The sequence below is a fragment of the Sebastes umbrosus genome, chromosome 16 (genome assembly GCF_015220745.1).
Source record: "Sebastes umbrosus isolate fSebUmb1 chromosome 16, fSebUmb1.pri, whole genome shotgun sequence".
Lineage (NCBI taxonomy): Eukaryota > Metazoa > Chordata > Actinopteri > Perciformes > Sebastidae > Sebastes > Sebastes umbrosus.
In genome coordinates, this window is record NC_051284.1 from 30,305,765 (window position 1) to 30,319,488 (window position 13,724).

The 13,724-nt window shown below is 43.0% G+C and overlaps 1 protein-coding gene across 2 annotated transcripts in view; it reads right to left on the reverse strand.

The window, feature by feature from the left end:
* Nucleotides 1-13,724, reverse strand: part of kcnh5b (potassium voltage-gated channel, subfamily H (eag-related), member 5b) — a 163,995-nt gene that overhangs the window by 146,799 nt on the left and 3,472 nt on the right. Inside the window, exon 1 of one of the 2 annotated variants that reach the window (XM_037796826.1) lies at nt 4,811-5,077. The exons of the other annotated variant lie outside the window; for it this stretch is intronic. Coding sequence (XP_037652754.1) covers nt 4,811-4,883 — 73 coding nt within the window. The 5' untranslated portion in view covers nt 4,884-5,077. Of the gene's footprint in view, nt 1-4,810; nt 5,078-13,724 lie in introns of those variants that run through there. 2 annotated transcript variants of the gene reach the window in all.

The following is a 13,724-nucleotide window of genomic DNA, read 5'->3' on the forward strand; positions in this document are numbered from 1 at the left end:
CACTTAAGGGAGATTTGTCAAGTATTTAATACTCTTATCAACATGGGAGTGGACAAATATGCTGCTTTATGCAAATGTATGTATATATGTATTATTAGAAATCAATTAACAACACAAAACAATGACAGATATTGTCCAGAAACCCTCACAGGTACTGCATTTAGCATAAAACAATATGCTCATATCATAACATGGCAAACTGCAGCCCAACAGGCAACAACAGCTGTCAGTGTGTCAGTGTGCTGACTTGACTATGACTTGCCCCAAACTGCATGTGATTATCATAAAGTGGGCATGTCTGTAAAGGGGAGACTCGTGGGTACCCATAGAACCCATTTACATTCACTGATCTGGAGGTCAGAGGTCAAGGGACCCCTTTGAAAATGGACATTTCCTCGCCAAAATTTAGTGCAAGTTTGGATTATTTAGCCTTCCGTCCAACAGGCTAGTCTGACATGGTTGGTACCGATGGATTCTTTAGGTTTTTCTAGTTTCATATGATGCCAGTATCTTCACTCTAGCTTTAAAACTGAGCCCACTACAACCTAAAAATCACAAGTTGCGTTAAAGAAATTAGTGGCGTTAAAACGAATCTGTGTTAACTCGTTATTATTGCGTTAACTTTGACAGCCCTAAACGAAAAGTTTAGAGCCTGACAAGTAGAACTAATACTGCCTTCAAATGGAACTGGAGATGGCGTATTTCCTATTTGAGCTCAGTTTGAACTGCTGTTAACAATAAATCATCAAACTCAACTTTAAAAGGTGCAAAATTTGAAATTCAGAGCATAAATAGTGTCTCCACATGGCTCTCAACCCAATCTAGCAGCTAACGGTGCTAACCAACACGTTCTCATCACCAACTCATCACATACCGCCGCTTTGTGACGCCCCGACGTTTAGACGGAGCTCCTGAGGCGAGGCTACTTTCAAACTATGCTAGCTTTCCAACATCGTTGGCTTTTTGCCTTTATAGGATAACGAGTGAGAGTTCTGAAAGGGAACATGGAAGAGAAAGCAGAGCTAAAAAGAAAGTGCAATAAAAACATTTTGTCCCTAAAATCATTGAATAATGGTGATGAATAATCGTGATCTCAGTATTGATCGTGATTATCATGTTGGTCATAATTGTGCAGCCAGAACGGAGACACAGTTTCTAAAGTACCTCATACATATCTTTGGGATTTCTCTACTGGAATTTCTGGTTTCTCATCGGCCCACACACACACGGTTACTCAAGAATGATCTAAGAGACAATGAACCCTTTGGGCACAGATATGTAAAAGGCTCCCCACACGCCATTTATAGTAACGAGACCCAAGTCCCACAGCATCATCACACAGAAGGGGAGAGGAGAAAGGGCAGAAGGGAAGAAGAAGAAATGAAGGAGGAGGGGCTCTGCAGTTTGGAAAGACACACAGCCTTGTAACTGATGTCTAACCACTGTAGATATCCTCCATGTTGTCCCAGAGATTCCTAAAACTTAAAGGGACTGTTTGTAACTTTTTAAGCGTATAAATCTACCGAGTCGGTTTCCCATGCGCACTCGTATATGCGTGCTGTCGTGTGGCTACGCTGTTCAGACAAGACTCCAACACAAACTACACGGAAGCACCAAAACCTCTTGGTTGTATCTAGTGAAGCCCGTCTGTTAAACAGTGTTGGCCTCGGTCGGAGGACGCGGGGGAGACCGTAGCTTTGGTCTCCAGGACCGGAGTCTCTACTGTACTCTGCTCCTCTGCCTGCCTTCACTCACACACCGCGCTCGTTCTCGCTCCACCACTAGACGTGCATGCTGCTCACTCCACACTGCAGAAGAGTTAGTTTAGCTCTGAGTATCTAGTGAATGTTCAGTGGACGTTTGTGCAGAAATAACTGCTGCAGCTCCTCCAGACCAACAGAGGTTTCCCATGTCTTGTGAAGTGACGGGGCTCCTCAGAGAGAAACGTTATCGTCTCCAACCAAAGTCCTGGAGGCTGAAGCAGGAAGAGAAACGTTATCGTCTCTGACCGGATGCCGGTGTCTCCCTCCCACCGCGGTCGGGAGGCTGAGGCAGAAAAAGCCAACACTAGGATCAGCATTGATTCATGGAGAGACCTTCGTCTGGTCAGCTAACATTACTGCCAAGCAGCTGAAATATAGAGTGATATTGTGCTTTTAGCTGACGTGTGTCTCCTCACTGTGTTGAGCGATGCTCGTTCATGTCTATGTAGAGCGAGCACAAGCGCCAGCAACAGGATGCTGACTTTAGTTGACTTAACGGCCACAGGTGTCGCTGTTAACAAGCATTTCTGATTCTTACAAACAGTCCCTTTAAAAGCTGCAGCATCTGATCTGAGAGCAGCTCTTCACATCCATTCCAGCTAATTACTTGTGTGACTTCTCAGGTAGAAAATATAACAGACTCCAATGGCTCTCCAATTAGCGCTGAAACTCCCTCTAGTGATGTGAACAACAGTCCCCGTGTCTGTCCCCTGTGTCTGTCTGTCTGTCTGTCCTGGAGACACACAAACACCGCGGTGACAGACAGACAGACAGACAGACACTCTGCTGGCTGCACCGCCTCTCAGCCACAACACGCACTTTCATTCCGACCAATTAACTTCTCTGTGGAGATCCAGGAACCTCATCAGAGGAGAGATGGAGAGAGCGCTTAATTCTCGGTGCCAAGTCCGGCGCACTTTATAGCGCAGATGGAGACTAAAACATATACTGTACCCTGATACTGATACCTTAAACATGCACTATCTGCCTTTAAACATGCACTATCTGCCTTTAAACATGCACTATCTGCTTTTAAACATGCACTTTCTACCTTTAAACATGCACTATCTGCTTTTAAACATGCACTTTCTGCTTTTAAACATGCACTTTCTACCTTTAAACATGCACTATCTGCCTTTAAACATGCACTATCTGCTTTTAAACATGCACTTTCTACCTTTAAACATGCACTATCTGCTTTTAAACATGCACTATCTGCCTTTAAACATGCACTATCTGCTTTTAAACATGCACTTTCTACCTTTAAACATGCACTATCTGCTTTTAAACATGCACTTTCTGCTTTTAAACATGCACTTTCTACCTTTAAACATGCACTATCTGCCTTTAAACATGCACTATCTGCTTTTAAACATGCACTTTCTGCTTTTAAACATGCACTATCTGCCTTTAAACATGTACTATCTGCCTTTAAACATGCACCTTCTGTCTTTAAACATGCACTATCTGCCTTTAAACATGCACTATCTGCTTTTAAACATGCACTTTCTACCTTTAAACATGCACTATCTGCCTTTAAACATGCACTATCTGCTTTTAAACATGCACTTTCTGCTTTTAAACATGCACTTTCTACCTTTAAACATGCACTATCTGCCTTTAAACATGCACTATCTGCCTTTAAACATGCACTATCTGCTTTTAAACATGCACTTTCTACCTTTAAACATGCACTATCTGCTTTTAAACATGCACTATCTGCTTTTAAACATGCACTATCTGCCTTTAAACATGCACTATCTGCCTTTAAACATGCACTATCTGCCTTTAAACATGCACTATCTGCCTTTAAACATGCACTATGTGCATTTAAACATGCACTATACCTGCAACCATCTTGGACTCTAACCACTGGCATACTTGACACTTACTTTACACTACACATCCTATACACCACTTTATAGACTGCACATGCATATGTACATATTACATTTATTTATTGACGGACTGCACACAATATGTTCACCCATTCACTCTGTATCTTTTATATCTCTATTATTGTTTTTATAATGTTTGTATACCTTTATACCTCTCCTGTGTTTCACTCTGTTTGCTGCTTTGACACCTGAATTTCTCTCCGGGGATTAATAAAGGTTCTTCTTATGTTATCTTATCTGATAAAAGGAGGAGGAACACTGGACACATTAAGATGATGAATAACGTTGCATCTATTTATTAGTTACAGTTTTAGTTAGATAATGATGGAGCTCAACATTAAGGTGGTTTATTCATCTCCCTCCTCTACTAAAATATAATAATAATCATATTTGGATGAGATGGCTCATCAGCTTTATTGGCTGAGTCAGTGTTTATTAACTTAATGAGCAAAATAAACTTTTAATCCTCAATTTAAAATGCTGTTTTTAGTCTGGAGATGTGATTTAATCCGGTAAAGTGGTGCGTAAACTGGGACTCCCAGTGGAACCAGTGTTATGCAAATGAAAATAAAAGTCTACAGATGATGTAATTCCAGTACTTTAACGCTTTACAGTGTCTGTATTCTGAATAGGATCAGACAATACTCTGCTTCATTAACTCTGTAAGATGTTAACTTATGTCTTTTTGATAATTTAGTTTGATGCATATATCCATTCTTGAGATTCTTGTTTTCTGTTATTAAATCAGTGAAGATGATCTGTAGAAGCACTTTATGTTTTGTTTTGTTTTCCTTTCACTACTTATGTTTTTTGTATTTGCTTGTCTCCATTTTTGCCCTTAGTTCCTAGTATTGTCTGTTTTTTGTTGATATATATAAAAAAAAAAAATGATGCACATCCCACAGAAGTCTGCATCACTGACATGCACATGCTTCCTAATAAAACATATTTGAAACATAAGAGCCTCAGAAAGGTGGTGAACTCCATCCATGGAGGAGAAATGCAGGTATGGGGTTTATCCTCCACCAAACCTCCGTGGTGGTGTAAAAAGACGCACAGTATTCCATCAGAGTCCAGGTCCAAAAACAACCCAGAAACCAGCCTCTCTCCAGATCCCCACTCCCATGCATCCTCTCTTCTCGGACTCACCACTTGATCTCCGGACGATGTTCTCCAGGAAAGTGTTCTGCGGCGCCACCAGCCCTCTCTTTCCCCCGGGCATCCTCGGTCTGTGTCGGTGGCTCTGCTGCTCGGAGGTCGGTTCTTGTGTCTCTTGCTCTCAGTCGGATGGAGACCGATGGAGACGCTCATTGTAACCGTGCGCTCTGGCTGCTCGGAGCGCACTGAGCGGAGCGCTGAGGAGCAGAAGCGGAGTCCAGCTGCCCGACGGAGGAGCTCCAGGACGCATGCGTGTCTGCTGCTGCTCAGCTCCTCTAAATAACCACCATATGAGATGTTCAATGTTATAGTGTTATAAAATCATCTGTGTGATGAAATAAAGAAATGAAACATTTTATCTGTCTTAAAAAAGCCTAATATATATAATAGATATACAAATATAAAATATCCATCATTTTAGTTAGTATATCAGGTTTTTTATTGTTTGTTTTTCATAAAACTGCATTCAGTGTTTTCTATCTCCAGTTAGATTACTTATTACCTACATGACACCACTTTCTTAATAATAATATTTGATGATGCATTAATAAGATCAACTTTTGGGTTGCCAGGTTGTGGAAAACAGTCAATAAATAAATACCCACTAATAAATAATTATAAAAATAAATACATAAATGTAAAAATTTTAATTTGTGGTTTTATAAAGGAAGTTGTGTGCTGGAAGTAGTCACTGTGACGTCACCCGTTGGTCTGTGGACTACGGTTTTGAAGCCTCGAGTTCGCCATTTTGGTCGTCCCATCTTGGTTTTTTGGCGTCTCGTTTTGTTTTTTGGCCATCATCATTTTGGATTTTGGTCTTCCCATCTTGTTTTTTTTGGCCGTTGTGTTCTTGGTTTTTGGGAGCTCATTTTAACCGTGTGCTCTGGCTGCTCAGGGCGCACTGAGCCACAGCGGCGGCGTGTTTGTTGCTGTGGGCTTGCTCCTCAAAATAACCACCATATGATATGTTTAATATGTTTTTTATTTAACCAGGTAGTACTCATTGCAGCATTTAAACATACATTAAAGTTTCAGATGCCACAACATAAAACAAATGCAAAATAAATACATGCAATGCACAATATCATACAAGACACATTCAAATCAAGTGAAAATATTCAGAAACACAGACAGCTCCCTATTGACTCTGCTTAGGTCTTTCATTAATGTTTTAAATTCATCAAAAGTAATCAGATTTCCCAGATTCAACTTAGCTTGCAGTGTATTCCAGGATAAGGGAGCGGAATAGCTAAAGGTAATTTTATGTTAGGGTTATAAATCATCTGTGTGATGATGCCAGAAATAAAACAAGAGATTTTATCTTTCTGTATCTTAAAAAAAAGCCTAATATATAATATATATACACAAATATATAATACTTCCATCTTGGTTTTTGGTCGTCATCATCTTGGTTTTTGGTCGTCTCGTTTTGGTTTTTGGTCGTCTCGTTTTGGTTTTTGGCCGTCATCATCTTGGTTTTTGGTCGTCTCGTTTTGGTTTTTGGCCGTCATCATCTTGGTTTTTGGTCGTCTCATTTTGGTTTTTGGTCGTCTCATTTTGGTTTTTGGTCGTCATCATCTTGGTTTTCGGCCGTCGCCATCTTGACATAAACTGAAATCTTTTTACAATACATAATACTTTGCATAATCAGACCAGAAAACTCCACGGGTACCACTGTGAGGCACAAATTACACCCAATATTATATGAATCCTTCAGCAGTTAGTTGTTGCAGCTGACTCACTTTCTCTGACTGTATCTCAAAGTCATATTTATAAACCTCTCATTTATATATCTGCACCTGTTAACACCTGCTGACTCCCATCAGACGCTGTCTAGTCTGTCAGAATCACCTCAGAGAGTATATTACAGCATTACGTGTGTTTGTGTGTTGAAAACGCTCCAGTGGGACGCCTTTAATTGGCCCACTTGCATCGTGGGATATCAAACATATGTGACAGCGCAGGTCGGACAGCTGCCTTCTGCTGTAACAGGCTGAGCTTCTCTCTCTCTCTCTCTCTCTCTTACATACTCACTCACTCACTCTCTCACTGCACGCACAAATGTACGGAGGTTCACTGATGACAAAACTGCTGTTTGACAGGGGCCGCCCGTTACATGCATACAGTCTTTTCAAAATAAACTTAGATTTAGGTTGAGGTTAGAGAGGAGTGTGTAGATACAGGACCTAAAAGACCGAAACAAAATGTGCATTACCTGAGTAACAGTTTTCACTTGTGTGCTGATAATAAAATACTGGCGAGCATTTCCCAGATGAGCAGATACTTTGTGTGTGTTTGTTTGTGTGTGTGTGTGTGTTGGAGGGAAAGTTTTCCCCCGACACAACCTGAAAATGAGCCTCATCACTTGGGTAAAACATTTTGTGTTCAGGTCCATTAACCAGGATGTAGAAGAAACACCTCAGAGGAAGAGGGGAGGTTGCTGCTGGTGATTTAAGGGATTTAATCTTCTTGTTGTTTTGTTGCAGACTGTGAGTCTTTCTGGACCAAACATAATGAAAATGTTTGTGTTTATGATCCCGTGAGCATAAACACTGGAACAACCTCAGAGGTTTTTGCATGAAGCTGCTGCACGTGTCCGACCGGCCAGCGAGCGAGGAGAGAGAGAGAGTCTCCACGGGGATGTGATGACTGTAATCACTCTAATTACACCGCATCACTAACCCTCAATTACGCCCAATCAGCATTCAGCAGGCGGGCCGGCATTGTTCGTGTGGAGCCGGCGCTCACGACCGGCAGTAGCCGCCGACGAGCCTGATGAATGTATTTGTAGACGCAACGACTCCAAAGAGACGCGTGCAAATCAGCTCATCGACTGAACCTAACGGCCGGCTCCTAACGAGCAAAGACACAACAGAGAAATCCAGTTTGTGCAGTAAATCTGAGCAGTTATTTCCAGCCCTGCTGCTCACCGAGTGGAAATGAGTAAATGTCACACGGTGGAGATCAAACGCAGCAGTGGGACGACGCAGACGCCTCGTTTGGGGAGGGAAAGTGGGGAAGAGGCGGAGATGGAGGTATCGAACCCCCCCATCCCTGATCAATGCACCACCTGCACATCTGGAGGGAGACATCCCTCCTTATTGATCTCATAATTAATTAGTCCAGCTTCCAGCAGCGCTGCCCATCTCTCACCGGCCTTAAAAAAAGGGGAAGAGGATCGGATATCAAAGCGCTGACCCCCCCGACCCCAAACCTCCAACCACGGACCAAACTTTTAGCTCCATCAAAGGGTTGGATGGGTAGAAAAGAACATTTGGTGGTGGTGGTGGTGGTGGTGGGGGGGGGAAGTTGGAGTGAAGTGAGGCTGGGAACAGCAGAGCCGAGGGACTCAGTGGTTAAATGGGTTTTTGTCCACTACAAACAGGTCTCGGTTGAATCACCAATCTGCTGTCAGGGGACCAGAGAGAGGTTTAAATGACTGTTACTGTTCAATAGAAAGTCCACTCCAGTACACTCATTGGATGAAGGCTCCTCCCCTGAGCACCACCGTTCTCTGAGCATTGTGCTCGTGTCCCATCTCCAAATGTTTGTCTTCCTAATTACTGTGTTTTATAGCTCGCCAGCACGACGCATTCGCATTACTGTCCTTGAGATCTGCCGTCACAAAGGGGAAGCTTGTCAATTCGAATTTTGATTAAACTCAACAGCAGCTACGTTCTCCATCTATTCCAGGGGTCAGCAACCTTTACTATCAAAAGAGCCACTTTAGGCAAAAAAATAAATATAAATCTGTCTGGAGCCGCAAAACATTTGATCATTGTGATGAAGGTAACACAGTTTATAGTCTAAGTATATAGCATATAAGTCTAATGCAGTGAGGGCCAAAGAGCAGATGTACTACAGAGTATTAAGGCCACATTAAGGAGAAAAAAATCTGAGATTTACAGAAAAAAAGTCGTAATATTACGAGAATAAAGTCATAACTTAACAAGAAAAAATAAAACACCTAAAATTACTACTTTATAATATTATGACTTTATTCTCTAAATCTCAGATTTATTTTTTTCCCTCAATGTGGCCCTGATACTCCGTCATACCGTCGTACAATAGACCTACAACAATGATAAATAAAAATGAAAATGTAAACAAAAGAACAGTTATTCATTTCCATTTTATAAATCCACAGGGAGCCACTGGAGAGGAGCTGAAGAGACGCATGTGGCTCCCTGTGAATTTGACAAAATTATATAGAAATGAATAATGGTTATTTTTTTACATTTTAACTTTAATTAATCTTTGTTGTAGGCCTAGAGTGATTCTTACATTCTCCAACAGCAAAAATGTGTAGCCTATATTAGGGATGGGCCGATACCCAAAGCCCAGGTATCGCTATCGGGACTGAAAAAGTGGGATTGGTGCATCTCTAGCCTTTACACTGAATAATAAAACCCCTGCTCTAAGCACTCTACTCTTACAACAACTGGATCTAGAGAGGGACGGAGCGTTTTCTGCGTCGGCCACTGTAGTACTCCAACACGCTTGGCACACGAGAGAAGATGTAATCTGCAACCTCACCGCTAGATACCGCCAGATCCTACACACTGTTCCTTTAAGTTGATCAGCTGTTTGTTCATGTCCCATGTTCACAACGTTCAGAGTCATTTTCACTGTACAAACGTAGTAGTGTTACGCTCAACCATGTGGCTCTTTCCTAAACCTAACTATGGTGGTTTTGATGCCAAAAATAAAGTGGCGGTATGAGACGAGTTGGGATGAGAACGTGTTGCAGACTCATGACATGCAAACCCCAGTTCTCTGCACAGTGTATGTCATCATATCCAGCCCAACCACTTACCTACGACAAAAATGTAGTAATTTATTGGCTTGAAAAAAACAAAAAACGCTGCAAACACGATCCATTGAGCGATTACATTTCCCTCACAAATTTGGCAAAAACAAATTGGTAGTATACAAAATATTCCAGGAGATGGGGTTGCCATAGCAACACTAGTGGTCAAAAACTCCTCGGGATAGCTGTAAAGCTAGATATGGACAGAGGACCTCCTCTATGAAACAGGTCTACAACCCGCCTTAGTCGCTATTGTTCTTCACTAACAAAATGTGCAAATAGGAGACACGGAGGGACCTTAACAGCCATGTGGTGTCACCTGAAGGGGACATGAACAGTTTGCTGTGGCATCGAGTAAACCCTCTTCCGCTGCTCTTTAATTGCAGACCACTTTTTGTAAAATGTTTTTTATCTTCCCAGCGGACTGCGTGGAAGCGTTCGGAGGAGGTGCCCTGAGGTGAACCTGCCTGTGATCACTTTGTCTCGCTGTTATAGCTAATTACAACCGTGATGCTCCTTCTGCAGTTTGTGTCCCTCTCTCTCTCTGAATCCTTTCGCCTCCGTCTGAATGGGTTTATTTTGGAGCAGCGATTCTAGTTAATCATTCCCCTCTTAATCTCGGGTACACAGTAGCGGTGGCATAAAGACACACAGGATACAGTTAAATGACGGCCTCAGGAGCAGGAGATAGAAGCCTTGCATAAAATCAGAGCCATATTTAAAAAGGCAGGAGGGAGGAGTGACATGATGCTTATTTCTAACTGAAAAAGAAGAAAGTTAAATCATTTTCAACGGCCCTCAAAACAGGTTTCCGTTGATATTTGCAGCACAATGTCAAAGGTGTAAAGAAGACAACCAACTGTTCCATGACGTTAACTTCATGGTCCAGAGGATGAATCAGGAATCCTCCCCAAAACCTTTTCACTAGTGCCCCCATAAGGACAACACGATCGATGCAACGTATCCTCATCTTTACACATGAATGCCGGTCTCCTGGTGAAAGTCCTGTTTTTTGACCCGCCCATCCGACCCGACCTCCTCCCTACACGACGTTTGCCGCTATTTATACTTCCTGTTTCACAATTATGTTGGTGTACAAATTGGTTTCGTGCAGACCATCACGAAAAAATATGAAATTTGTGTCTATGTACACTAATCAATACATTACATTCATGCAACCAGGCTGTATAAGAAGAAAGTATTAAATGACCTCAAATGAGAAAACCCGACATGAGATGTGAGATAAGATGACAAACGCGTTGCCATGACAACACGAGACATAAAGTACCTTTGATACAGAAGTCAAACATTACTCATCACCAGCAGACACAACAGCAACAATTAAACCAAACTAAACATCATAAAACTCATCATCGCATCCACACGAGTGCACCTGTCCATGTGCATCTGTGCATGAACAAGCCGCTGATTTATGGGTCGAGAGGTTTCGTGTTCTTCCAACTAACAAGCAGTGAGAGAAATCTGACTATTCCAGGGGAGTGAAATCAGGCTTTTAGACCGCTCGGCCTGCCACCTTACTCAGGGAGTCGGGGAGCGGCTGCAAAGGGTTTTCTTTACACGGTCTGACAGCCTGTTTCGCAGCACGCTGCATTAAGTCGTGTTAAATATTTAGCTGCGCTGCTTTGAAACAGGAAAAATGGATGTTTAGAGTCCTCAGTGGATTTCAAAACGTCTTCCGGCCTCCTAGTTTTCTTCCTAATAAACAAGCCGAGCTCTGTCAAGGCGTCCGCTACGTTTACTGGGATTAATTAACTCCTCGAGATGAAACGTAATAAAGAAAATGGACCCAATTAAACATTTAAGGGAATGTAAAGATGCAGAGAGAGGTCAATATGCATGATTAAAACTGATGATTGGGTCATAATTCACGCAAGAGAGGAGAGGAGGAAACAAGAGGAGAGGAGAGGAGGAAACAAGAGGAAACAAGAGGAGAGGAGAGGAGGAAACAAGAGGAGACGAGAGGAGAGGAGAGGAGGAAACAAGAGGAGAGGAGAGGAGAGAAGAGAAAAGGAACAAACAAGGAGAGAGCGGACGAGAGGAAAAAAGAAAAAGAGAGGAAAGCAAAGGAAAGAGTAGGAGAAGAGAAGAGAAGAGAAAGGAAAAATAAAAGAAACAGGAGTAGAGGAGAGGCGAAAACAAGGAGACAAGAGGAAAGAAAAGAGAAGAAGAGAGAAAAGAAAAGGAGAAGAGATCGAGGAGAGGAGAGGAGGAGGAAACAAGGAAAGGAAAGGAAAGGAAAGGAGGAAACCGGAGAGGAGATGAGAAAATGAGAGGGAAGGAGATGAGGAAAAGAAAGAGAGAAGAGGAATGAAGGAGGAAAGAGACGAGTCACGTGAGTCGCTAGTCATGTGAAGTTAACGTCAACCACGACCGTTTCCTAGCCCTAACTAAGTGGTTGTGTTTCCTAAACCTAACTTCCTGAGTTTATTTTGAAAGGACACTACAGTCTGCATGTACCGAGCATGAGTTAGATGAGGTGACGTCTGTTTGCAGTCCGTCCACATGGAGACTCACTCCGTCTCACAGCGCCGTGCTGTAGATCACAGGTTATCTGTGTGTCCACACGGAGACTCACTCCGTCTAGATATCACAGGTTAGCGGTGTGTCCACATGGAGACTCACTCCGTCTCACAGCGCCGTGCTGTAGATCACAGGTTATCTGTGTGTCCACACGGAGACTCACTCCGTCTAGATATCACAGGTTATCTGTGTGTCCACATGGAGACTCACTCCGTCTCACAGCGCCGTGCTGTATATCACAGGTTATCTGTGTGTGGGCTCGTAGCTCCTCCAGCAGCAGTATATTTATGGAGGATGGTGGGAGGACTCATACGTTCTTCATTGACCAGATATAATAAACAGCTTTCATCTCATTCATGTTATTATGAAACAAACATGACAGTTTGAGTCTCATTAACATCACAAACACGTTATGTGTGTTCTATCCTCAGAGCATCGCTGGGAGAATCCCTGGAGGCGGTGATTTCCACATCACAGACTGATGATGAGGACTGAACTCTGGCTGCTGCTCTGGTTTTATAGATCCATGATCACAAAACGGAAGAAATTAGCCCCGAAGAGGAGACATCCAGGAGGACACAGGAGGAGACATCCAGGAGGAGACGTCCAGGAGGACGGAGGAGACATCGAGGAGGACAGAGGAGGAGACATCCAGGAGGAGAGAGGAGGAGATGTCCAGGAGGAGGGAGGAGACATCCAGGAGGACGGAGGAGGAGACCAGAGGAAGAAAATGAGAGGAGGAGGAGAGGAGAGGAGAGGAGAAGAGGAAACAAGGAGAGAGAGGAAGAGGAAACAAGGGGAGAGGAGAGGAGAGGAGAGGAGACAACAAAGAGGGAGGAGGAGTCATCCAGGAGGACGGAGGAGAGACCACAGAGCAAGAAAAAAGAGAGGAGAGGTGAGGTGAGGAGGAAACAAGGAGAGGAGAGGAGAGGAGGAGAGGAGGAGGAAAGAGGAGAGGAAACAAGAGGAGATGAGGAGAAACAAGGAGATGAGGAGGAAAAAAGAGGAGAGGAGAGGTAAGAGGAAACCAGGAAAGGAGGAAACCAGGAGGAGAAGAAAAGAAGAGAAGGAGTAAAGGAGAGAAGAGAGGTTGAAACAGAGAGAGGAAGAGGAAGAAAAAAGAATAAAGGAAAGGGAAGGAGGAAACAGGAGAGGAGGGAACAATGGAGGAGAAGAGAAGGTGAAAGAAGGAGAGAAGATGAGAAAACAAGAGTAGATGAAGAAAGGAAGGAATAGAAGAGTTGAGGAAAAAAGAAAAATATGAGGAGGAAACAAAAAGAGGAGAGGTGTAAGAAAAGGAGAGGAATGATGGAGGGATGGAGAAATAAATACTGTAGCATGAATAAGAAGAGAGAGACAAACAGAAAAGAGAGAAGAGATAAAAGATGCAGAGGAAGAAATGGAGAAGAGGAGGAGGAGGAAGAGGAGGGAAGAAAGAGAAGAGGAGGCTGCCTCTGATATGATTTGGCAGAGGAAGAGAAAGAGGAGAAGAGATGCAGCGAGGAGGAGGAAGAGGAGTGGAGGAGGAGGAAGAGGAGTGGAGGAGTCTCAGAA